The sequence below is a fragment of the Chenopodium quinoa genome, unplaced genomic scaffold (assembly GCF_001683475.1).
Source record: "Chenopodium quinoa cultivar QQ74 unplaced genomic scaffold, ASM168347v1, whole genome shotgun sequence".
NCBI lineage: Eukaryota > Viridiplantae > Streptophyta > Magnoliopsida > Caryophyllales > Amaranthaceae > Chenopodium > Chenopodium quinoa.
Genome location: NW_018742204.1, coordinates 18,122,073 through 18,149,150, shown reverse-complemented (window position 1 = coordinate 18,149,150; position 27,078 = coordinate 18,122,073). Strand labels below are relative to the sequence as shown.

General features: G+C 33.6%; 2 protein-coding genes across 2 annotated transcripts; one reads left to right on the top strand and one right to left on the bottom strand.

The window, feature by feature from the left end:
• Positions 1 to 1,452: 1,452 nt before the first annotated feature.
• On the top strand, positions 1,453 to 4,582 carry LOC110720828. The gene is made up of 4 exons (XM_021899884.1): positions 1,453 to 1,872; positions 1,961 to 2,077; positions 2,897 to 2,998; positions 4,388 to 4,582. The coding sequence occupies exons 1-3, from the start codon at positions 1,468 to 1,470 to the stop codon at positions 2,897 to 2,899; spliced, it is 525 nt and encodes a 174-aa protein (XP_021755576.1). The 5' UTR covers positions 1,453 to 1,467; the 3' UTR covers positions 2,900 to 2,998; positions 4,388 to 4,582.
• A 1,611-nt stretch (positions 4,583 to 6,193) lies between these two features.
• On the bottom strand, positions 6,194 to 14,722 carry LOC110720822 (cytochrome P450 CYP736A12-like). The gene is made up of 3 exons (XM_021899871.1): positions 13,469 to 14,722; positions 12,606 to 12,874; positions 6,194 to 6,971 (listed from the first exon to the last, which is right to left on the bottom strand). Exons 1-3 carry the CDS (start codon positions 14,180 to 14,182, stop codon positions 6,422 to 6,424), a joined length of 1,533 nt encoding a protein of 510 aa, XP_021755563.1. The 5' UTR covers positions 14,183 to 14,722; the 3' UTR covers positions 6,194 to 6,421.
• Positions 14,723 to 27,078: the final 12,356 nt, after the last annotated feature.

Genomic DNA, 27,078 nt, shown 5'->3' with positions numbered 1-27,078 from the left:
AAATGAAAATTAAAGATTTTCAATTACATATGATCAACGATTTCGCATCCTTTGATTGAGATTGTCTAATTAAAATGTATTATTATGGGATTAAACAAACAATTCAGATTCGAACAAATCTTGATGTACGAAAACAAAAAAAATAAAAAAAAAATTAAAAAAAAATTGGAGATGGTGAGTGATTGAGACATATGTTCATTCTCCACTGATTAGTGAGTGAATTTAAGGTACAAAGATCATGAATTGGTAGTTAATTTCATCCATGGATGAAGAATATTGAAAAACACTGAAGAAAGTTGAAGAACATTGAAGAACAATATTATATTATTATGATTTTAATTTTCTTAATTTAATTTTTTTCTACTTTATTAAAAAAATAATTTTAATATGATGATAATTAACATGTTTTATTCATTAAAAGTAAAATAAGTTGTGAAAGAGATTTGGAAAAAAAAGGTATTTACTTTTAATGCCCTTACTTTTTAAGTAAAATAGTACTTAAATAATATTTTGCTTTACTTTTAGGAAAATTTTTAAATTACCATAATCCAAAAATGTATCTATATTCAAAATAACCACCCGTTTAATTTTTTTATTTTATTTTACCACCCCTTAAATTAAAAAACTACTCAAATAACCACCCATTTCAAAATTTTGGTGGTTTTCTGTTATGCGAACCCACCCAAACAATGGTAAAATATTAGAAATTTTGTTTTGAATTAAATATATAATAATTCACCAATAATTAAGAGTTAGCTCAAGTGGTAAGCAACTTGATGTCGCTTAAGGGAGGGTTTTTTTTTTTAAAAAAATTTCTCCTTGATGAATGGTAAAAAAAAAACCTACCGTCATCAATCAATCAATCAATCAATAACTATATACTAAAAGACACACTAGCAATGACACGTGTCGTCTTCTGGCGTGTCCTTAGTTTTTTTTTTGGAAAAAAATCAATTTAAAAAACAAATCTTTAACATATTTATTAAGGTACTAATTGCGTAAAAAGTATAATAGAAGATTTATCCATAAAACAACATATTGACAACTACGAACTTAAGAAAATAATATTCTTAGCACATAATTTATGACACATGGAGTACTTATTTTAGGAAACACATTTTATGTACTACATATGTTAATTACAACAAGAGTTATTCTTAATTGTGTAATAAAAGCTACAAACTTAGACAATGAAATACAAATATCAAAACAAACAAATAATGATTTTGTTATTTCTTTGAATAATTTATGAATATAATATCAATCAAGTAATACTTTATGGATATTTCAATAATACTTGCTAAGAAAGATACATGTTGATCATTCATAATGTTATTTTCTACTAGTAGAAAAATACCAAAAGGCACCGCTCAATGGCCACCGATTTTCGAAAACCGGTGGGGTAAAAAATGGGCGGGATTAGGCATATTTATATTGCCACCGGTTCAAACCGAACCGGTGGCATAAATGTTAAAGGCCACCGGTTTTGAACCGGTGGAAATTCTTTTTATAAAAAACCCGGTCATATTTTCTTTTTCATATATAAACCCCTTTTATTTCCCAAACCCTAGCCTCTTCTTTTCTTCTGATCTCGTCCCCTCCCTCATCTTCTCTCTCTTCTCTCATTCTCTGATCTCTTCTCTTGTCCCCTCCCTCCCTCTTCTCTTTCCTCTCTTTAGATCTCTTCTCTCGTACCGCCGTTCATTCCACCCCGCCGCCGTTCTTTCCTCTATCATTCTTCTCCACCTTACCGTCGTTCATTCCACATCGTCGCCGCCGTTCTTTCTTTTCTCTCTTTTGCGACGAGGTGAGGGGTCTATTTCTTCACCGGCGCCGCATCTTTGCAGTGGTGGTGGATCTCTCTTCACGAAGGTATGTGCTCTTTGCCTCTTCGATTTGAAATATAGGGTTTCTGATTTTTATTTAACTTTTTTTTTTGTGATTTTTATGTTGCGATGAGGTCGATGAACATGGTGAACATGTTGTTCTCGAGTCCGCCAAGGTTATGATGGTTACGGTGGTCGCGATCCATCTCTCTATCTCTTCTCGAGTCCTCTGCTTTAGATCTTGGTTATTGGTATGTATTTACTTTCCTTTTTTTTATTGTTCATTAGATTTATTTTTTAATTGCTAGGGTTTTTGTTGTCTGTAAATGCTTGTTTAATTTTCTTAGTGATGGATATTTGGTTGCATGAATGTAAGGGTTTGCGTGATTGTATTGTGTATAATGTTGGAGGTGATTACTGCACAAAATTTGGCTGCCCAGATTGATGTTTGTTTGATGGCTACTGTTTATACTAATAAAAAGAACATTAATCGGTGTAAAATTAGGGTATTATTTGATTGTGGTTGTTTTGGATGTAATAATGATGATGATTTTGCTACTTGATACTCTGATCAAGTTGAAAAAAAGAATGTGAGGTAAGGATTGTTTTTACATTTTAAAGATATAGCACTATATGATAAGATCTAGGAAAATTCAAAATGTTTTGGTGTGATTGAACATGAGTTGAGATTAGGGATTTTAAAAAGCTGTAATTAAACTTGACATTTAAATAACAAAAACTGATGCGTGAATGTATATTGAGGGAGTTACCTTTGCTAAGTTTAATTTACGATAGATTGATTTTCAGTGAAATTGGTTTTTATTTGATGAAGCAGAAAAATGTGAAGCTATTTTTAATACTGCTATAGCTTAAATCAGTTCAATTCTGTGCTAGTTGCTGTACCCGAGCTGAAACTCAGGTGTCTTAGAAGCAGGACTCCTGTGATTGTTAATTTCTGATAAAAAAGAAATGCTTGGTGTTGTCTTGTGTTTTCTTTTGAATGTAATATGTTTAATTTACTAATTTTTTTGAGTTGATTTATATTCATCAACTTTTGTGTTTCATTGCAGTGATATGGATTCAACAATGCTGGCTTGCATTGCGTTCTCCTGCCCCAATCTGGAAACCATGGAGATCTCTATGTCAGAGTCATCAATTAACCGTATATCTGGGTATATAAACCCTTTTCCTGTTTGATTTAGTCCATTTTGGTCTAAAAAATTCTTGTATAGGAAACCATGTTAGTTTAACTTTTCAGTTTGTGGCTCTAGTATCACTTGTTTGTGAAATGAGCTCCCCATTTTGCTCTCTATATCTTTGTGATATTGGATGATTGAACATTAGAAGATGAATTTGAATAGTTGACATCTTAATTTAGGAAATTGTGCAAATATGTTTTAAAAGGATAGATGAGTTCAAACTCTTCTAGTAGACAGGAAACTTATGTAATGCAGTGAACTCTTTATGTGGCTCTCTATTTGAAATGACTTTGCAAGGCTGATTATTGTTTGTGGTGGTATGAGCAACTTAACTGGTAGTTGATAGCTTACTCTCAGGCAGACTAGCTGCTAACTCATTGTTTAAATGTTGAGAGGATTTTATGTATTGGAATCCATTTACTTGTTGGTTTGGCTTTAGTACTTTTTTCTTTCACTGGATAATTCTTGCCAAATTTCCGCAGAAATGTATTAAATTGAGCCAAGTTTTACTCCTAGGAATGTCTAACCCTTCTCTGTGGTTTTATTTTCTTGAATTAAAGCTGAACTGAAATTCTGTAATTGATTTCATGTCTATGATTTTCTTGACTTTCTGTATTAACCCTGTTTCTGGTAGGCAGTCATCTAGAGATGTGTAAATTCGATGTATTCAGCGATGATAGGCACCCAACAACCTTGCGTTGTTGGTCCAATAAACTTGTTACTATATATGTAAACTTATGCCTGATACTTTTGTAGTAAACTAATAATTTACCTGTGTTTTAAATAACCTTGCCTGTAATTTAATCATTACAAATTATGTGCTTTAGATCTGCATTAGCCATTAGCTGAGAATTGAACTAATGAATTATCTTTGTTTGGGATATAATCTTTCACTGTGACTGGGAGAGAACCTGAGTAATTAAATTAGCTATTGCTGTAGGAAAATTTCTCAACTCCTAAGGCTAGAGAAATCTTGTTGTTGATGAATTAAGGTTACAAATACCCCTACTGTTTTGATTGATGATGTTGCGGATTTGTCGATTGGGCTTAGCTTGCTGTATTGCTTTGCTTTGGTGTTAATTCTATGATTGTTGGGTTATTAATTCTATGATTGTGTTGAAGTGGGATTAATCTGCTTTGGTGTAATTTGAGTAGAAAGGAACTAATTTCAAAGTGGATTTTGAAATAGGTTTTGATTATATTGTTTGGGGGTGGTAATTTGAGTAGAAAGGGAGCCAATATCACATTGAATTGTTATGCTTGGTGTAATTTGGCTCTCTTGAAATTGAATTAGTATTGCTCTGCTTGTTGTCTTTGATTAATACACACATCGAGATCTCTTATCTTTGTTTGTTGATGCAGGTGGCTGTTGGAAGATGTTATCTATATGCAAGGCTGCTGCTGCCTCGCCAAGGCTCGCTGCTGCAGTTGCTGCCTCGCCACGTGTTACATTGGTGATTTTGTGTGACTTGTATTTAACAGTGACTTGTATTTTTTTTTTGGACCAAAATTGTAATATTACAGCCTTATTTTAATGAAAATATGTAAGTTTATATATATGTTAGTGTTTATATATCAATTTAATTGAAAAAAATGCAATTTTTTTTTTAATTTTTTTTGGCCATTATTGGCACCGGTTTTGAACAGAACCGGTGCCAAAAATCCCTTTAAAAAAAGCGGGAATGGGTTTTTGCCACCGGTTAACCGGTGGCCATAATAAATATTACCATCGGTTAACCGGTGGCAATAATCATTTTTGCCACCGGTTTTGAACCGGTGGCCTTTCTTGAGGTTATTGCCACCCCCCAAATGACCACCGGTTCAAAACCGGTGGCTTAGGGGGGTTTTGAACCGGTGGCTAAGTGGTTTTTTCGCCTAGTTTTGTTGTTGTTCTTTAGCATTCAATTGATTTATACATATAGCATACGTATTCTTTCAAAAACACACACACACACATATATATTGTTAATTTGAAAAGTAGCTATTTTAAATTATCGTGTATGACATGGGACCTAACCTAATTAACAAATCATTAAATATAGATTAGGTTTGTTATTTTATTTTACAATTAAATTATTTTATAAATGATTAAAAAAAATTAAATCCATCCATCCTTTCCCTATCTGCCATCAATCAATCTCCCTTACGACAAACTCCTCCCCCTTTGCCGGAATCTGGCAGCCGACATCCCTAGTCCCTCCCCCGCCAACAGCCCCTTCTGGTCTGCCATGAATCATCATCCTCTTCATCCATCCATGAAACTTCTTCTTCTTGTCCTCTTTAATCATTGAAGACTAAGTCCAAGCTAAGGTTGAAGACAAATTGATCGTATACCACATAAAATCCGTATGAAATTGGTGCTGATGAAGACTATACTCATTGAAGACTAAGTCCAAGCTAAGGATGAAGACAAAACTTTCAACCATTGTACTGTTTCCTTTTACTTAGTAAGTTTTCTTTACTTGATTGATTTAGAATATTAATTATAGGAGATGAACACGAAAAAAGACATATTAAAATTTTGTATGATTAATTTTGATTTATTTATGGGATAAATTTGGGTTTGGTGTGATTAATGTTGACTGATTGTAAATTGGGATTTTATTTTATTAACTTGTATTCATTTTTAGGGGTATATTTGGGGTTTTTGTGTACCCAATATTGATTGATTTAGGGGTAAATTTGCAGTTTTGTTTGTTAAATTATAATTGATGTAGGCAAGAATTCAATTAGGAATTTTTGGGGCTACATGTATGAAAACATGTGGAATTTTGTTTGCGGAAAACAAGTGAAATAATATAGTTTAGGATGTAAAAGAATAATTCTATGATTCTAAAAAGAATAAGAACAAAAGTTGTGTAAACCAACCAATATAATTTCAATGCTCGCATGCATATAAAACTAGTACTCACTCCGTCACCATAATATAGTTTATGTTGTGTGTTTTTCACGATATTTAAGAAATATGAGGACAAATTGGATGAAGTACCTTAATAAAAGTGAAAAGTACAATTATATACAAAAGTTAGAGAAAGAAAATGGAGAAAAGTACAAGGCATATGCAAAAATCAATGGTAATGTAGGAAGTAGAATAAATAGAGTTAAACAAGTGAGAGTATAATAGTCTTTATATATTATCTAAAAATGAAAACAAGAACAATATTTTGACTATCCAAAATAGGAAAACTGAAACTACGTAGTATATTATGAGAAGGAGGAATTACTTATATATTACAAAGCATTACACATTTACACATACATCTAACACTATATTTGGGCTCTTGAGCAAAAAAAAAAAATAATAATAAAATCTAATTTTATATAACTAATATCAAAGCTTTTTTCAAAAAAAAAAAAAAAAAAAGGTGCCAATAAAGCTTTAAATAAAGACTCAAGTTAAACATTGAGGCGATATTTAGGAATAAGTGCCAAGCTGTTTTCCATGGACATGACAAGGCCAAACTTCTCTTGCATGACTAAATTGTTGAAAGAAGTTTTATCAGGCATGTGCCAATCAAAGGAATGCACCAATGTAGACAATATTAGCTTAACATTTAGTAGACCAAGTTGCGCACCAGGACATCTCCTTCGACCAAATCCAAAGGGTGCAAGGCAAAAATCTTGTCCACTAATTATATCAACATCGTTAACCAAAAATCTTTCTGGGTGAAATTCTTCATAATTATTTGACCATATCGTTGGATCTCTACCAATCGCCCATGCATTTAAGAAAATCTGTGAGCCTTTAGGAATATAATACCCATCGAATGTAATTTCTTGCATGGCTTCATGTGGAGCAAAAATGATTGGATATAGACGAAAGATTTCTTTAATAACTACGTCCAAGTATTTGAAATTTGGCACATCTTTCTCCTCCACCATTTTATTTTTTCCTACAACACTTTCTATCTCTTGTTGCAATTTTATCATTTTCTCTGGATGCTTTTGTTGATAAGTATTAGGTGACTCGTACTTCGTTGCTTTGTCCGCCCGATCGGGCGGACATTACCCGGTCTGACCGGGCGGAAGAAGAAGAGGTGCCTGGCAAATTCGTTGAAGAAGCTGCTCTCGCGCCCGACCGGGCGAGCCTTCGCCCGACCGGGCGAGCCTTCGCCCGATCGGGCAGACCTTGCCCGGTCTGACCGGGCGGTGGGGGTTGGATACGTTGAAGCATTCGTATGGAGTTTTCTTCTCGCGCCCGATCGGGCAGACCTTGCCCGGTCTGACCGGGCGGAGAAGGAAAAATACGGAACGCGGATTTTGCGGTTTTAGGTTATCTTATTTTATTATCTTTTTGCCCAAGTATCTTTTAATTAGGGATTAATATAAAACCTCCCTAATATCAGTATTAGGGTGAAGAGAGACAGAGTGAGAGCCGTTCTTGAGAAATACAAGAATCATCTTTGTAATCTTTGCAGTTTATAGTGAAATCATTCGATCTCGGTGCCCGTGGACGTAGCTATCACATCGATAGTGAACCACGTAAATTCTTGGTGTTGTTCTTATTGTTTGCATTGAATTTCTTTATTGTTTTCTTGTTTGTTTTCGACCTTTGCTTCCGCTGTCGCACAACAATTGGTATCAAGAGCTCAGGTTCAATCCTTGGAGAGTTTCTTGAAGATAACAATGGCAGGAGATTCAACAATAAGAATTGAGAAGTTTACCGGGAAAAATAGTTTCGGGCTATGGCAAATTAAGATGAAGGCTCTGTTAAAACAACAGCAGATATGGCGTCCGTTGGCTCCAAAGAGTACTACTTCGGAGTCAGGAGACGGACCGACTGACTCGCAGTTAGAAGTTATGGAAGAGAAGGCACACTCTACCATATTACTTAGTCTTGATGATCAAATCATCACGGAGGTGGCTGATCAGGAAACGGCGGCTGGATTGTGGCTGAAGCTGGAGTCATTGTATATGACTAAGTCGTTGACCAACAAATTATTACTGAAACAGCGGTTGTTTAGCCTCCGGATGCAGTCAGGTACTTCCTTACGGGAACATCTAGAAAAACTTAACTCTATTTTGCTTGATTTACGTAATTTAGATGTTAAAATTGATGATGAGGATGCTGCGTTGATTTTACTTGTATCTCTACCGTCTAGCTTTGAGAATTTTGTAGAGTCTTTTGTTGTTGGTAAGGATTCTATAACCTTAGAAGAAGTGAAGGCAGCACTTCATACTAGGGAACTCAGAATGAAAGCTACGAGTGATAATGGGGATAATGGTAGTGGGTTGTTTGTTAAGTCCGGAAAGTCTAAAAAGAATAAGGGGTTTAACAAGGGGAACAATGCTGGGTCGGGTGCTGGAAACGGCAAGGATGGATCTAGTAAAACTACTACTAAAACATGTTATTACTGTAAAGAACCGGGTCACTTTAGGAATAATTGTCCGGTGAGGAAAAACAAGTCCCAGGCTGCTGTAGTTGAAGAGAAACCGAATGAGAGCTATAATTCAGAGGAAGATTTAGCATTAGTCAGTTCTGCTAGGTCTGATGATTTATCTGATAACTGGGTTCTAGATTCGGGGTGTTCGTTCCATATGTGTCCACGTCGAGATTGGTTTGATACATATGAACCTCGCAATGGGGGTATGGTTATAGTCGGTAACAATGCTCCATGTAAGGTCACAGGTATTGGTTCCATGAGGTTGAGGACTGTTGATGGGCGGAGGTTAACTTTGACTAATGTACGGCATGTTCCTGCTTTAGGAAAGAATCTGATTTCATTGGGTACCCTGGATGACTTGGGGTACAATGGTGTGTTTTCAGATGGGGAGTTGTGTATTTTCAGAGGTTCTGAGTTGGTACTTAAGGGTATCAAAAGGAACACCCTCTATGTTTTTGAGGGTGTTACACTGCCTAGTTCTGCGGTTTGCGCATCTGTATCTCACCAGGAGATGACTAAGATTTGGCACATGAGGCTTGGTCATATGGGGGAGAAGGGGATGCAGCTATTGTCCAAGAGGGGTCTTCTATCCGGGGTCAAGGTTGCCAACCTTGAATTTTGTGAGCATTGTGTGTTTGGTAAGAAACACAGGTCAAAGTTCAGCAAGGGTGCTCACATTACTGATGCAGTGCTCGATTACATCCATTCAGATTGCTGGGGTCCATCTAGAGTTGAAGGTATGGGAGGTTACCACTATTTTGTGTCATTTGTTGATGACAAGTCCCGATACACATGGCTTAGGTTGCTTAAGTCAAAGGATGAGGCCTTCAAAGTTTTCAAGCAATGGAAAGCTTTGGTGGAAAATCGACAAGGAAGGAAGATCAAGAAGCTACGAACGGACAATGGGCTAGAGTTTTGCAAAGACGAGTTTAATCAGTTCTGTGCAGATGAGGGTATAGGTCGGCATCATACTGTCAGGAAGACACCACAGCAGAACGGTGTAGCAGAACGGGTTAATCAGACACTGCTAGAGAGAGTCCGATGCATGCTCTCTAATGCAGGGCTTGGGAGGAGGTACTGGAGTGAAGCTGTGTTAACAGCTTGTTATGTCATTAATAGGGGTCCTCATTCTGGAATTGATTCCAAGATTCCGTTTGAGATCTGGAGTGGTAAGTTGCCTAATTTTTCGAATTTGAAGATTTTTGGTTGTGTTGCTTATTATCATGTTATTGAGGGTAAGCTGGATCCACGAGCCAAGAAGGGGTGTTTTGTTGGGTACGGGGATGGTGTGAAGGGGTTTAGAATTTTTTCACCTTCGGAGGGTCGGGTCATTCTTAGTAGGGATGTTACTTTCGATGAAAACACCATGTATTCAATTAAAAATGCAGAGATTTCAGATTTGAGAAGGGAAGGAGACAATTTATTACAGACAGATGGGGTACTTGAGGTACATCAGTCTACCATTGCTGATTTACCTCGGGTACAATATATTGATGATGATGCTGATGTTCCAGTGCCGGGTACTCCTGAACCTGAGATTACTCCTACTCATTCTAACTCTGGGGATGAGGTGGAGCAATCTAATCAGGGGTCATCTAGTCAACCTGACACCATTCTTGAGATGCCTAAACGAGTTATCAAGAAGCCTGTTAGATTGATTGAAGAGATGGAGGGAAGAAATTGCTGTGTTGATGCGATGACAGGTTATGCATTGAGTGTAGCTGATGATGTAGAGTCATTTGAACCTGCCACATATAAACAAGCAATTAGTTGTAGTGAGTCTGCGCAATGGCTTGCCGCAATGGGTGAAGAGATGCAGTCTCTTTACAAGAACAGAGTGTGGGAACTGGTAAAAGTACCGGAAGGGAGGAAGCTTGTGGGTTGTAAATGGATTTACAAGAAGAAAGAAGGGTTGTCGGAAACTGAGCAAATACGTTTTAAGGCTAGGCTAGTTGCTAAGGGGTTCAGTCAGGTAGAAGGGGTTGATTTTGTTGAGATATTCTCACCTGTGGTTCGACATACTTCTATCCGTGTGTTATTGTCAATTGTAGCACATTTTGATCTTGAGCTGGAGCAGTTGGATGTTAAAACGGCTTTCCTTCATGGCGATTTGGAGGAGGAGATTCTGATGAAGCAGCCCGAAGGATTCGAAGTTCCTGGAAAGGAACACTATGCCTGCAGATTGCTAAAGTCATTGTATGGACTTAAGCAATCCCCCCGACAGTGGTACAAAAGGTTTGATTCTTTTATGGTTTCACAAGGTTTTGACAGGAATTCATATGATTGCTGTGTGTATCATAGTAAGCTGGATAATGGTTCCATGATTTATCTTTTGTTATATGTTGATGACATGTTGGTTGCCACAAAGAATAAATCTGATATTGCTAGATTAAAGGAGATGCTTAACTCGGAGTTTGACATGAAAGACTTGGGTGCAGCTAGGAAGATTTTGGGTATGGAGATCTACAGGGATCGGGCTAGAGGTAAGCTTTTCTTGACTCAGAAAAGCTACATTGAAAAGATTCTGTCTCGTTTTGGGATGGAAAAATCGAAGCCTATAAGTACGCCAACTACTGTTAGTTGTAAGTTGTCTTTGTCTATGTCACCTCAATCAGAGGAGGAGTTGTCTTATATGTCTAGAGTTCCATATGCAAACGCGGTTGGTTGTTTGATGTATGCTATGGTCTGTACTAGGCCGGATATTGCGCATGCTGTTAGTGTTGTAAGCAGGTTTATGGCTCGACCTGGGAGGGAACACTGGCAAGGGGTGAAAAGGATTTTTCGCTACCTGAGAGGGACAGCTGATATTGGTCTTGTGTACGGGAATGGTAGGGAATGCTTGGTCACTGGGTACAGTGATTCTGATTATGCAGCTGATGTGGATACCAGGAGGTCTGTGACTGGTTATGTGTTCACTTTGGGTGGTTCTGTGGTTAGTTGGAAGTCTACATTGCAGTCATCAGTTACGTTGTCAACTACTGAAGCTGAGTATATGGCTCTAACTTCTGCAGCTAAGGAGTCTATTTGGCTCAAAGGCCTAGTAGGTGAACTGGGTATTGCACAGGATTTTGCTACAGTGTATTGTGATAGTCTAAGTGCGATTTGCTTAGCTAAAGATCAAGTACACCATGATCGGACGAAGCACATTGATGTCAGGTATCATTTCTTACGTACTGACAAGAGGATTAAGGTGAAGAAGATTGGGACTGCTGACAACCCGGCTGATTTCTTCACTAAGCCTGTTCCGTTTAGCAAGTTTAAACATTGCTTAGACTTGCTAAATATTGATTACTACGTGATGTAGTAGGCCCTGAGGGGCGAAGTTGGGGAGCTCCTGGTGTAGGTGTGTTGGCCTTAAGGTGGAGCTTGCCCGGGGCTTGTGATGCAGGTGGAGCATTATGAGTTGTTATACTTGGAGACGAGTATGTGATGGGTCTTGGTTGAAGACTTATCGGGATGTATGGCTTATGCATGAGTCCTGCATCGGGTTTGGCTTGAGATGTTTTTTCACTATGTCTTGATGGGGTCGTTTGCTGACTACGAGTTCTCGTCAAGGTGGAGATTGTTGATAAGTATTAGGTGACTCGTACTTCGTTGCTTTGTCCGCCCGATCGGGCGGACATTACCCGGTCTGACCGGGCGGAAGAAGAAGAGGTGCCTGGCAAATTCGTTGAAGAAGCTGCTCTCGCGCCCGACCGGGCGAGCCTTCGCCCGACCGGGCGAGCCTTCGCCCGATCGGGCAGACCTTGCCCGGTCTGACCGGGCGGTGGGGGTTGGATACGTTGAAGCATTCGTATGGAGTTTTCTTCTCGCGCCCGATCGGGCAGACCTTGCCCGGTCTGACCGGGCGGAGAAGGAAAAATACGGAACGCGGATTTTGCGGTTTTAGGTTATCTTATTTTATTATCTTTTTGCCCAAGTATCTTTTAATTAGGGATTAATATAAAACCTCCCTAATATCAGTATTAGGGTGAAGAGAGACAGAGTGAGAGCCGTTCTTGAGAAATACAAGAATCATCTTTGTAATCTTTGCAGTTTATAGTGAAATCATTCGATCTCGGTGCCCGTGGACGTAGCTATCACATCGATAGTGAACCACGTAAATTCTTGGTGTTGTTCTTATTGTTTGCATTGAATTTCTTTATTGTTTTCTTGTTTGTTTACGACCTTTGCTTCCGCTGTCGCACAACAGCTTTAATAGAGATGCTAGTGCCCACTTAACTATGTTGGTAGCACTATCAATTGCTGGCACAACTAGGTCTATTAAAATGGCTTTTATACCATCTCTTTGAATGTCATATGATGCTTTTGTATTGTCGTTGTTGTTCATCAATGACAACATTACATCTACCAGATCTCTATGAGTTCGTTGCTCCTTTTTTGCTTCATCTTCATGGTTGCAGATGATTTTCTCCAAGACATCATCCACAATCTTCATAAGTTTTTTGATGCGTCTTTTTAGCCCCTGATAATTCCATAATAGTTAATACACATAATGCCCCAAGTCGTGCTTGATTTATTTAAATTGTATAGGAAAACATGCATGGGCATCTACTTATTATAACATAAGTAATAATTAAAATATGATATGATTTATAATTAACATTATTTATATATATATATATATAAAAAAAAAAAAAAAAAAAAAAAAAAAAAAAAAAAAAAAAAAAAAACTCTACTATATCTAATGCATTAATTAATTGTTTCCGAATGTGTAACATTTCAATATAACAATTGTTGTGTTATCATAGTAGAATTATATTTGATCTTATTTAATATGCATTTTTTTTTAGTTTTGTCTTCTATTGTAGATGTAAGCTTTTGATTAAGTAAATTAGTTAACTTTATTTAGTTTAAAAAATATGAGGTGGATAAAATTTAACCATTTTCTTAGTTTAGAGACTATAACATGTATTTAAATTAACCAGTTAAACATTAAGTGCATCTAGTGTTTGACCCAACTACCAAGAACTTATCCATGAATTCGGATTAGCCCAAAGGATGAATCGGATAAGGAACCAAAAAAAGAAAAAAAAAAGAGACAATGCTTGAAACAAACCTGAGGATCAAATGGTGCAAGGAAAGGCAAAAAGTCAGCAATATTTAGGGTTCCTGACAGTCTCAAAGCCTCAAGGACAGTAGCTCTAAGAGCCAAATCATTCTTGGGAGCTCCATACAACATTCTATATATCAACTCCTCGAGGACACCACCAACACTAGCGCCAATATCTACGGCTTGATCAGCTGCCGAAGCAGCCTTCAATGAAGTCATTAGTTTACCTAATTCCTCCTCCCTCAACCATGCAAATGACTTAATTTTTGAAGCACTCATAAGCTCCATGACACATAATTTTCTTGCATTTTTCCAATATGAACTATATGGTGTGAAAATGATTCCCTTAGAATTATATGAAAGGTCATGAGAAACCTCGGACATAGGCCTCTTTGCACAAAGTACATCGTGATTCCTAAGAAGGCGCTCCGCCATTTGTGGCGAGGAGATCACAATGACGTGCTTGGAGCCAAGCTTTAAGTGCATGATAGGTCCATATTTTTTGGCTAAGTTTTGAAAGCTACGATGAGGGAGGCTCCCTACTAAGTGAAGATGTCCTATGATGGGTAATTTTGGTGGGCTAGGAGGTAATTTTGGTGTATTCAATGATTTTGATAAGGGCATAATCGTAATTTTTTTCTTCAGTAGTTGCATAAGTGATCTCCATGAAGCCATTAGGCCAAGGAGAAATGCAACGATGGTAATACCAAGGGACAACATTATTATTGTTGTTAAACTAACAAGAGTTTTTTTTTTAATTTTTTTTTTTTTTTTTTTATAGAGTGAATGAACCAGAGTATATAATAGAGAAGACCCCTACTAAGTGAAGAACTGAAGAATGTCCTATGCTGGACCAAGGTATATATAGTCAAAAAAATCTAGTACAACGCGTGATGAACTTTTGGTAAATAGATGGTATATAATATAATTTCAACACAAGTTATATAAAACAATGGTCCCAATATAAACACTAGATGCAATAAATGTTTTAAATAATTTAAACACTAGTTATATAATACAATGGTCCCAATATAAACACTAGATACATCAATTTGATAGATAAAAAGACCCCCTTCAAATAATAATACCCTTCAAATCGTACGGAAAACTAACCCATTGTGTCATTATTTATGTCTTCTTTGTTAGACTTACCCCAAGTGAAAAAGTAGAGTGTTGAAAAGTCTACAACGTTGTATAACTATCTAAGCATGTGCAAATTTTTATACGAGTAGAATTTGTAGTGGGGGACCTTATCAGTCCTTGACATATGAACAAGAAAACCTGTCGTTAACGAGATTGCTACATAAAAACCAATTATCAGTACAAGAGAGCGGGGGAGGGGTGAAGCATCCAACTCCGGAATGATATTTGTGGACGTTATTTGGACCTTATCTTTATATTATGATATACAAGTAATTCGAAAAGGAAGAAATATGGAGTAATAAGATTTTTTGTATTCGTAATATTAAAGCTTAATCATATTCTTAATTAATTAAGTAGTATTACATAACATTTTTTTATATACTTTACTACTACACTTTTATATTTTAATTAAAATTATAATGGTTGTATTTCATTCCCTTCCCTAAATATAAGGCTAAACTTAACAAACTTCTTTCAATAACAAAAAAAATAACAAAATAAAAAATAAAAAATTAACAAACTTTTTAGTGGGAAAATTTTTAATGATGTAATGTCAAGTGTACTTTAGGGATACTTATGAGGATTACTTTAGTATATAGTATATAATATAAATTTTATGCTCTCTCTCCTCCAATACTTTCCACTAGTTTTGCTTTTTACAATTTTGTATTATTTCATCTACCCCACTACCTCCATATTTTATTACTTTCTCCAATTTTTTCTAAAACTCCTCGCATGGAGAAATGAAGCAAGTATTTAAAAACGGAGGAAGTAAGGACTAAGGAGTGTTCAAGATAGGAATGTGTACATAAATGATAAATCTAATATTATATCACTAATATATAAAGTCGATTTTGTAGTCAGGTCACGAGACAATGACACTTGACATTCCAAGATTTCGCCAAGTGTCGTGCCATGTAGGCGAGAAATTGGTATTATTGTGACACATATGATGCTAAATAATCGAATTTCGGATAGATTTTTTAAAATAAAAATAAATGTTGTATCAAGTTTCATTATCGACACACTACTAATATTTCATATATATTATATTAATCATAACTTTTAATAAATATCATTTAACTCAGTTCTAATTCTATCACAAAATTCGTTTTAATAATTTCTTTAAAACATGATATTTTTTATAATATATTTAATTTATTTTAAAAATAAAAGAAAATTAGTAAAAATAAGTTTTAATCAGTTTAGTTTGGTAAAAATACTTTTAGTTTAGTAACAATAATTTTAAGTTCAATAAAAATAATTTCAAGTTAATAATAGCACATATATATCTATGTACAAACAAAACTACAAAAAAGTACAATATTATATAAATAAGTCATATGATGTCGTAGGTATAAATATTTTGCGTTATTAAAAGGGATTGTAGGATAGTATTGAATATTAAAGCCAAAAAGTTTATCCTAAAATTTTTATTAACAATCTGGGCATTGTCCGGACACAAAGCTAGTCATATCACTAATAAATAAAGCCGACCTCGTAGCCATGTCATGAGATAGCAACACTTGGCATTTTAGTTTTTTGCCAAGTGTTGTTCCATGTATAGGACAAATAGGTTTGTTCTGACACATATAATGCTAAATAATCGAATTTTGGATAGATTTTTTAAGATGAAAATATTGTATAAATATCCATTATCGATACACTTACTTATATAATATATATATACAAAATTAAACATAACTTTTAATAAATAACTCGGTTCTATTTCCATCCTAAAATTCGTTTTAAAAACTTCTTTAAAATAAGATCCATTTATAATATATGTAAAATAATAGAGAATTAGTAAAAATAAGTTTCATCGGTAAAAATACATTCAGTTTAATTAAAAATAATTTAAGTATGATATTGCATGTCTAAATATCATGCATTATCAAAAGTGAATATATTTGACCGTATATGACATTCAAGCCAAAAGGTTTATTCTAAAATTCAATAAATAAATGGGGCACGATACTAGTTTATGTATAAATGGGAGTTTATTTCGAGTTTTAGAGAGCCATGTAGGATAAAAAAATTTTACCGCGCCATATAGGATTACAAATTTTAGTGATAGCCAATCAAATAAGAGATTTTTAATTCATTTAGAATTAAATAATTCAAATGTCACATAAGCAAAATTGGCGAATGAGATTTTAAAGTTTATATTATTTTTATCTCGTGAAATTAGAAATTTTATCTAATCTTTCAAAAAAAAAAAAGAAATTTTATCTAAAAATATAACGAATGAGAGGAAATTCACAATTTATTTTAAAAATTAAAATATTAAATAATGGTATATTACGTAACACAAATAAAATAAAAAAAAGATTCTATCACATAATTATATTAGATTTGTTTTTAAAAAATACAAATAAATCGTACATCACACAGGCTTCATCTAGTATAATATTGTAAGAATACTATATATCATACAATGAATTATTTATTATGTAATACTAGGAGTCTAGTTTAAGAAATAGAATGAATATAAACATATTATTGTGATATTATATTATGATAATATTTTGGAGAAGATCTTGTGAAAAGATTAAATGTGAGCTATTGTGATATATTTTGATTGTTAAAATATTTAGGAATATTAGGGTTAGATAATTCTATACTCTATACTTTGCAATGTGGCTAAATATTTTGAATGGGAAAAATACGAAGAAAAATATTTTTCAAAAATTTTACATGGTACCAAAAGCCTAGGGTGATGAAAAACATTGAGAGTTTATGTGGGAGAATGAGAGAACCTTCAATAGTTAAACACAAAGGTTCATGTGGGAGGAGCAAATGAAAAAGAAAAAAAAACTTAATTATGAGAGTTTATGTGGGAGAATAAGAGAACCTTAAACACGAAAGTTTACATGGGAGTAGCAAATGAAAAAGGAAAAAAAAAAACCTTAATTACGAGAGTTCATGCAAGATGAGATGATGAAAAACACGAGAATTCGTGTGATAGAATGTGATAAACTTTAAACACTGGAGATCGTGTGAGAGAGGAGAAGGAAAAAAATATGATGGGTTTAAAAGAAAAGGTGTTCTCATTGTATTGGTATATTTGCAAGTTCAAAAAGAATTGAAAATTTCATAGTACACCCGACCCGGTTAAAATTAATGCTTTACTTTGATATATCATCTGTGGGGAATAATTTCAAGCGTTAACCCCTAGCTTGAACCCCACTGTGATCATACACTAAAGTACGGTGGCGTCCAAAAGGGAAGAAGATAGAGCAAAAGAGTCGCCAACAAGTTTTAGGAACTTGTAAACCGTTCACAGGGTGAAGGTTACACTCCTTAACGATCCAAGAGATCGTCAACTCCATAAGGTCTAGAACCAAATAAGGGTTCGGGGATGAAGGTACAAATCCAACCTAAAAGAGGATGAACCTGCCCTAATAATAGGCCTCTACTTTATTCTGATCGTATTCATGTGCGCTTTTTAATTAACATGCAATCAATAGGATTAACCCAAATCTGTTTATCTATGTTGGTTGAATAATAATGCACAAATAAATTATTATTGGCGATCACTTGAATTATAATCATATTAACCCTAACAAGATTATTAATTATCTCATTAAGCGTGATTACAAGTACCAAATTCCCTTTAGACATGCATAAAAGGTGTGATCAAGCAATAACAATAAATATCATCAAGCAACATAATAATAATAAATATCATGATAATAAAATTATAATCATCGCAACTATAATCATCATAATAATAATTATAATAATAATCATAAATAAAATAATCATCATAAATTATAACAATTATCATCATGTTAATATTAAAGCATAATAATAGCAAGATACTAGGCATGATACTAACAAGATTAATAACAAACCCTAGCATGTCACCAAGCATCGTAACAATCATATTTAATATTAAAATACCCTAGACATGATACTAGGAATATCATAATAACAATTTAAACATGATTTCTACATCATAATATCAACAAATCAATTAAAGTATTTACTTTGATGCCTCGTACCTCTTTCTAATAACAAAATACACACATTAGTAACTTCAAGGAAATAATAATCAAAACAATTAAATTAAATAATTGAAATAGAGATTTGGGACCAAACCCTTAGAAATTAAACCTTTCACGTCTAGGGCGAAGGCAACTTCGAATATGGCTAGGTGTTTCTAGATCTTGTGAATGCGGAATTTTGTATATGAAAAGCAAAGTTTAGAAAAAGAGAGAGAGAGATGGTGAATGTTGAGAGAATCGATGAATGAAAACTGGTTGTAGGTGAATATTAATTAAAACTGATTGTTGATGAATGTTGATGAGAATTCGTGAATGAAAACGGAGTTTTTAATACGCTATTTATAGAGAAAATCAGCCAAAAAGATAAATATCAAAACAGAGTCTGACGCATAAAAAACAGAGCTGGCGCAAACCCTGGCTAACTGGCGCCAGGCACCAACACTAGCGCTAGGCGCCAATGGCTAGCGCCAGGCCTGGTTCCAGGCGCCACTGCCTGGAGTCAGGCGCCAAGCCTGGTTTTAACGCGTTTTCGAAAATCAGATAAGTTTGCCGTACTGGAGGATAAAATCATATAATTTCCTCGAAAATGCTATTTGATTTTAATTAAAACTCTGAAAAGTCAACAAAAGTCAATTTATCAATGCTAATTGAATTAGGAATAAAAAGAACCTTCTAGAAGAATCTAGAAGACTAAAACCATTCCTAATTGCATTAGGAATGATAAATCATATTAGACCCTCTCCTAGATCATTGGGTCGCATATAAAGCTCAAACCGAACCCAGTTTAGTAAATTGGCCATAACTTCCTCAATATTCATCGGAATTGGGCTTATAATATATCGTTGGAAAGCTCTTTTCAAGCCCCATTCAACTACACTACTATTGGACCCATATCATGGACCAACCAAACTGGATTGACTGTTTTCTTAAAATAAGTTTTCAAAAACAGAGAGAAGAGAAAAGAAATTAAAACTATCCGCAACACTAGATTTATCACACTTTCGCTTCATTCGATTATGATTCGACGTGAAAGGTACTCATCACTGGGTTTGGTTTTGGGGAGACACAAATGGGTGTCTACATCATCATAATTTAAAAAAAAAGTTTCAAATCAATCTATTCTTCAATTCAAGGAATTTTTCTTGATCATTTTTATTTTATTAGCTTCCAAAATCAAAATCCTAGCATTTTTCCATTATCAATCATCAATAACTATATATTAAAAGACACACCAGCAATGATACGTGTCATCGTCTGGTGTGTTCTTAAATATATATTTTTTTATTTTATTGGAGAAAATATTAATTGAAGTAAATTTTAATGAGGTAAAAAAAAGTTGACTAAAATGTAAATAACCTTAATTGTAAAAAGTAATTATTTAGATCTTTAATTATAGAAAGAATAAAATATAATAACTTCCTTGGGAAAAATATCATTTACGTATTAGATTATCAACATAGAATTTTTATTACTTATTTTTGTTAAGCAAATTAACTTGATATTTATGTAAGAACATCAATCAATAAATATATACTACCTCCGATTTTTATTATTTGCAACTTTGGAATATTTATATCTCACAAATAATACCCTAAAGTTGCAAATAATAAAAATCGGAGGCAGTAATTTATTGATTTATAACTATTAACTATCACAAAGTTTCATATGTGGCAGGCCACACCGTGCGGCCAGCCACAAATTTTTTTTTTTTTTAATTGTTTTTCTCTCTCTTCTCTCTCTTCTCTCTCCTCATCCTCTCACCTCTTTTCTTCTTTTTCAAGACAGAATCTTCATCTCATTTTCTCGGAGAACACAAAGTTCGCAACCGTCGTCAATAGTTGTCTTCGTGGTTCGTTCCTCGTAGATGGTGGCTTCGCTAAGAGGGTAGTGGTGGTTTGGTTACTCCGTCGCCGGAAACGAAGAAGAGATTTAGCCGGAAGCCTTTCGAGAATGTTATATTCAAGCTCAAAAGGAAGGCGTCTAGTACTGCAATAAGATGTTACTGTATTCTTCTTCTTAGAGGCATAATTTTTGTAAATAATTTGAGGAACATTTGTGAACATGATGTCATGATGATAATGCGCTTTTAGAAGTTTTGTCGTCCACCATAATTTGTCAAATTAAAGAACAGATAGAAACTTGGAAATAGATAAAACTGTGATTATTAAGCTTAATATAATATCAATTTCGTGGGGTTAGATTATGATGGTGGTGTTCTGGGTGGGTGGTAGTTTTCCGTTGGTGGTGGGTTAGGGTTACTAGATCCGGTCAAGGGTTACTAGGTCGGGGGTTACTTAAAGGGTTACTTAAATGGGGTTACTTAAGGGGTTATTAGATGAGTTAAAGGGTTACTTAGGTGGGGTTACTTAAGGGTTACTAGATGAGTTAGTTACTAAAGGGGTTAATTAAGTGGGGTTACGAGAGGGGTTACTTGGGGGGTTACTTAAGTGGGGTTACTGAGGGGTTAGTTGGGGGGTTACTTGAGGGGTTACTATAAGGGTTACTTAAGTGAGGTTACTAAAGTGGTTACTTTGGGGGTTACTAGAGGGGTTACTTGAAGGGTTACAAGAAGGGTTACTTAAAGGGTTACAGTTACTGATGTGACACCTTGCCGCACCGTGCGGTCAGCCGCATCAGAAACGTGCTGATTAATTATTATATAAAATATTACCAAAATATAATTTAAAATATATTGATATCTATTAGAGTTCAAATCAGTAGAAAAATTAGTTGAATAAATAATACATTGTCGGAATGATATGTTTAGACAGCCTTAAAATGATATGTAATAATATTATCGTAGGTTGCACAGTTTTGATTGAAATATTACAATGATTTTAGTATTGTGTACAAAGAAAATTTATTCTTAAAGTTAGTACAGTACATAACTTTTAAAAATTTCATTTAGTTAACAAGAAAAATTACACCTTAACAATACAACACCGAAATACTTAAAATAACCATATGCTCAAATGCTTAACTTTAAAGTACATATTTAGCTAATCGGTTTTTTTCATGACTATGTTTCATTTTAGTAAATGTTTCAGCAATTTATTTCACACTAATTTTTGACAATTTTTTTATTGATTAAAATAGTTGTAAATTAATAATTATACTACAAATTATCGTGCATGACACGAACCTAAATTAATTTAAAATATTTTAGAGTGAAAAAATGACACGGAACCTAAATTAATTTAAAATATATTTTAGAGTGAAAAAATAAGAGAGAAGTTTAGAGAGGGAGCATGCTAGCTAATTGAAAAGAACACGCTGATAATTGAGAAAGAACATTATATCAATAACAAGAACATGCTAGTTTTGCAGCAAAAAACAAGAACATGCAAGTTAATTGAAAAGAACATGTCGTACAATTGAGAAAAGAACACGCTAATTGAGAAAGAACCTATTAAATCAATAAAAAAAACATGCTGGCTAATTGAAAAGAACATGTCATACAGTTGAAAAATAAACACGTTGATGATTGAGAAAGAACCTATTATATAAATCAAACGATCGTAATATCTTCTTGTTTTCTTCTCGAACCACAATATTGTCTTCTTGAATTTGTTCTTCACGAACCATAGTTGGTTCGTTATTTTGATTAAAAAAAAAACGAAATTGGAAAAAAAAAAAAAACAAAATTAGACGCTTTAATTATAAAATTATGGATTAAAAAAGCCGTGGTTGTAAAAATTTTTTAATTACCTTTCATTTGAATCAGCCATATACTCAAGATTCAAGGTTGGATTGAACGAATTTAAAATTATACTAGGGTTCTTGGCTGCTGAATTTTTTTAGAAATAGAGAAAATAATTTGAATAGCGAGAGAAAATGACATTTTGGGAAATCATATTTAACAAATGTTTTTTTTTTTAATTACTATGGAACATGATGGGTTACTTTCCGAAATTCAGTAATACCAACTCCTTTTTACTTACTTTGAGAGCAATTGTGCGGTAAGATTAGATTAATTTTCCTTATTAAATAAGATTTTTTTTTTTGGTTGTTTAAAATTTAAATGGTAAGAAAAAATTAAAGGTGAATAAAAAAAATTGAAGGGCATTTTTTTTTTTACCATAAACTTCTTTTAGGTAGCTCATATACTAAAATATTTCTCAAATACGCAAGCTTGGCTGGCAGTAGTCTTAGAATGGACGACCTCCTAAGACGTTTCCTAGTGTGCGTATGAGTGATATCTAGGTTGTTAAGATAGTTAAGAATATTAGGATTAGATATTCCTATTGTCTATATGAGAAAAGTTCAATGAAAAAAGGAAAAAATTTCCCTAAAATTTAACAGTTTCAATTATTAATATTGCAAGATCTCAGCAAGCTCCAATGTATATCGATGTAATGTACTTCAAAGCAACGTTGCTTTACCCAATACACCATACACGTAGAGCTACATACAAGTGATACAACCGGGTATAACTTCTACACCTTTTTTTTTTTTTTTTTTTTTTTTTTTTTTTTTTTTTACGAGAGCTTCTAAATTAGGGTGTTGAAAAGTCTACAAATTAAAGTATGAAAATAAAATAATACTCTTTTTATTTTTAAATACTTGCTACATTTCTCCATATGCGGAATTTAGGAGAAATTGGAGAAAGATTAAAATATGGAGGTAGTGAGGTAGGTGAAAGAATAAAAAAGAATTGTAAAAAGCAAAAGTAGTTGAGAGAATTGTAGGACAAAGAATATAAAATTAATAAAATATGATTTATGTTGGGTTCATTATTTGAAAAAAATGAATTAAATATTATAAAAGTTTTCCAAATAAGGATATGAAGCAAATATTTAAAAAACGACCGAAAATGAAAAATGAAACAAGTATTTAAAAACGGAGGGAGTAGGAAAGTCGAAACTTCCCACTTGGAAAATGTCATTTGTGAACTTTATTTGGATAAGGTACTTAGCATCACATATTCAAATCTATTGTGTTTGCCTAGCTCTAAAGTTACCTTTTCAACATCAACATAGGTTATGGTTGTCTCCAAAGCTATTTTTCACCATCACATTGTTCATGGTTGTCTTAAAAATTACCATTTTAGCATCACATGGATTATGGTTGCCTCTAAATAAAATTTTTGCATCACATAATTTATGATTGCCTTTAAAATTACATCTTAACTAGATCTTTTTTTTAATTTTTTTTTATTTAGGAAATTCTTTAACTAGATTTTAGCTTATTGCCTCTAAAAATGACTTTCAGTGACACATAAAATTAGGGTTGCATCTAAAGATTGTTAGTTTCTACAGCCTTGATGACTATGATTGTATTTCAATGTATCTTTTAGAGTTTTAGGGCTTGTTCTCATACGTTGAAATTCAGTTCAGTTGAGTTCAGTTCAGCTCCACTCAGTTCAGTTCCTAATTTCCTTCTCTTACAAAATATTTAGTTCAATTCAGTTCAGTTCAACCCAGTTCAGTTCAGTTCAATTCAGTTCAGTTCAGTGCAATTCAGTTCAGTCAATGAAAACAGGCCCGTAGTATCACACAAATTCATATTACCTCTTGAGACTTTTTAGTTTTAACATAACATTGATTATGGCTACATCCAAAAATACTTTTGAGCAACATTAATCAATGAATGACTTAAAAAATAATCTTACACATTGGGACTTTGGGAGTCTTTAATTTGAGTAGCTTTTTCACTTAAAATCTTAAACACACCAACTCACTCTAAAAATGGACATGTGTGGCACTAGGTTAAATCATTATCCTTTCCCACTTTTCAAGAAAGTAAAAAATAATGCGCAGTCATATAATATAGGGAAATTCTACATTATACCCCTGAGGTATTGAATATTTCACGTTGTACCCCTCCCTTTGAAAAGTTCCACGCTATAACCTCAAAGTACAAAAAGTGATTAAGTTGTACCCCTGCTGGTATCCCTCCGTTACATGTTGCCGTTAGTGGGGCCCACTTTACACCTATTTATTTTTTTTCTCGATTTTCGTGCTAAAAAATTACCCATTAAAGGTTTTAGGGGTCATTTTAGGTCTAAAGGTCCAAATTGAGCTCGGATTTTGCAAAAAAGTAACATAAAAGCCCCGTTTCATGAATAACGACCGCCACGTTACGACTATTAACGGCCGCAATTACTTTTAGCGATCGTTTTTTTCTATTTTCAACGACCGTTAGAGACGGTCGCATTTTAGCCTAATTTTAGTAGTGTATTCAAATTAAAAAAATTCAAAAACTGTCAAATAATTTGTGCCATATGCTTGTTTGTTTCACAAACTTGTATGTCATTGACAATTGTAGGAAGATAAATTAAGACCTTTATTTCACATAAATGAGCAAATATGACAAGTTTAAGTATCGGTTAGAATAATAAATAGGGTATTTGGGCAAAATTGGCTTCAACCTTTCCATTTAAAAAAAAAATCTAGCATACAAATGAAGGAACAAATAGTTGGTTTACATCATGTTCGAGTACATTTGTGAATTTATAGCTGAATATAGCAAAGGTGTGATAAGTAGATAAGTTTTAAAACAAGAGATAGTCATAAAGGCCTAAAATGTTATGTTCCTTTTCCCATTTTTGTAGCAACTAGTGAAATGGAGGAACGAGCACCATTATCATGTTAAACAACATAAGTTTTGTGTTTTGGAGGCCTAGTTAACTTGAAAGTCCTTAATTGACAATATTTAGGACATTCTAGAACAAAAAAAAAAAAGCACCTAAAAAATGGCCTAAAATGGCTTCTCTCTTTCCCATTTATGTATTCTTTACTGAAATGAATGGAGTAACACCTTACGTGACATTAACTATGATTACTTTTGTGATTAGGAGACTTTATTTCACATAAATCAGCAAATAGGACAAGTTTAAGTACAAGTAAGAACAATAAATGGGTTTTTGGGCGAAATTGGCTTTAACCTTTCTCTTTTTTTTATATCTAGCATATAAATGAAGAAAAAAAACACTTGGTTTACATCATATAAGAGTATATTTGCGAATTTATAGCTAAATATGACATAGATATGATAAGTAGATAAGTTTTAGAAGAAGAGATAGCCAAAAATGTCTTGTTCCTTTCCTATTTTTGAATCAAATAGTGACATGGATACATGGACACTTTTATCATGTCAAACAACATAAGTTTTGTGTTTTGAAGGCCTTGCATGACTTAAAAGTTCTTGATTGACAACATTTAGGACAATCTAGAACAAAAAAGCACCATGGCCTAAAATGACTTCTCTCTTTCCCATTTATGTGTTCTTTAGTGAACTAAATGGAGTACCACCTTGCGTGACATAAACTATGATTACTTTTGGGATTAGGAGGCTTTATTTCACATAAATGAGCAAATATGACAAGCTTAAGTACAAGTTAAAATATTAAAATGGGTTTTTAGGCGAAATTGGCTTTAACCTTTCCTTTTTTTAGCTAGCGTGCAAATATAAGAACAAACACTTGGTTTACATCATATATGAGTATGTTTGAGAATTTATAGCTAAATATGACATAGATGTGAAAAGTTGACAAGTTTTAGAACAATATTCAGAAACACTTAGACACCTAAATTAGCAAGATTCAGAAAATTTTGAACGTATATACACACACACATATTATTATAACTAGCACATACTATTGTCCTACAATATGAGATAGAGGAAACTTCGCTAATGGAATCTCACTTTATTATACGTAATTATTGTTACATTGCACGACCCATCTCTATTATATAACCCAAAACATAACGTCATTGTATCCATATATAAAGAGGATTCTACCCTAGCTTTTTGCTTCAATAATTATCACTACAATTTCTAAATAAGCCCTACAAACCTAAGATGTATAACATATCAAATAAAAAAACATATACGACTTCCATTAACTTTTTGTTGCAAGTTTGGGGTATTATTTGTGAGATATAAAATCTTCCAAAGTTGTAACTAAAAGTTAACGGATGTAGTGAAAACGTTCCTAATGTAATTTACAAGTCAATGCAAATGATAATTGTAAATCAATCTAAAGTCACGTTTAACTACAAATACGAAAATTTTACAACAAAAAAAAAACCTACAATATTATACCAAGAGAACTAGAACTGTTCTTGCAATCTTACTACCTAGCTAAAATTTGAGTTTCAATTATGCATCAAATATATATCATACAATTACAATTCATGCCACCAATGAAAAATTAGTGCTTTGTACATTTAAAAATCATATCGACTTGCAGTTTAATTTATCTTCACTTCTATATTTAAACACATGAATTCTTCTACTTATTCTTTTTTTTTTTTATTTTTTTTTTATCTGGTAAGTCATAATAGATGAATAAAAACCTTGCAATTTTGAAAAGGAAATAATAAAAAAAAAATTAAAAAAAAAGAATAGAATAGTACAATTTAGATAAAATTTTCTAAAAATACAAATACAAAAATATAAATAAACCCAAAATAAATTAAAATTTGGGGATAAAGAAATGCTATGATTTGAAAAAAAAAA

What these genes read in the sequence shown, in the direction of transcription:
- LOC110720822 (XM_021899871.1), bottom strand. Translation starts at nt 14,182, where the DNA reads ATGTTGTCCCTTGGTATTACCATCGTTGCATTTCTCCTTGGCCTAATG. An exon ending in TTGCACCATTTGATCCTCAG is followed by an intron (nt 12,875 to 13,468) that starts GTTTGTTTCAAG and finishes TGGAATTATCAG; the next exon opens with GGGCTAAAAAGACGCATCAA. An exon ending in TGGGCACTAGCATCTCTATT is followed by an intron (nt 6,972 to 12,605) that starts AAAGCTGTTGTG and finishes TACTTATCAACA; the next exon opens with AAAGCATCCAGAGAAAATGA.
- LOC110720828 (XM_021899884.1), top strand. Translation starts at nt 1,468, where the DNA reads ATGTTAAAGGCCACCGGTTTTGAACCGGTGGAAATTCTTTTTATAAAA. An exon ending in GTGGATCTCTCTTCACGAAG is followed by an intron (nt 1,873 to 1,960) that starts GTATGTGCTCTT and finishes TGTTGCGATGAG; the next exon opens with GTCGATGAACATGGTGAACA.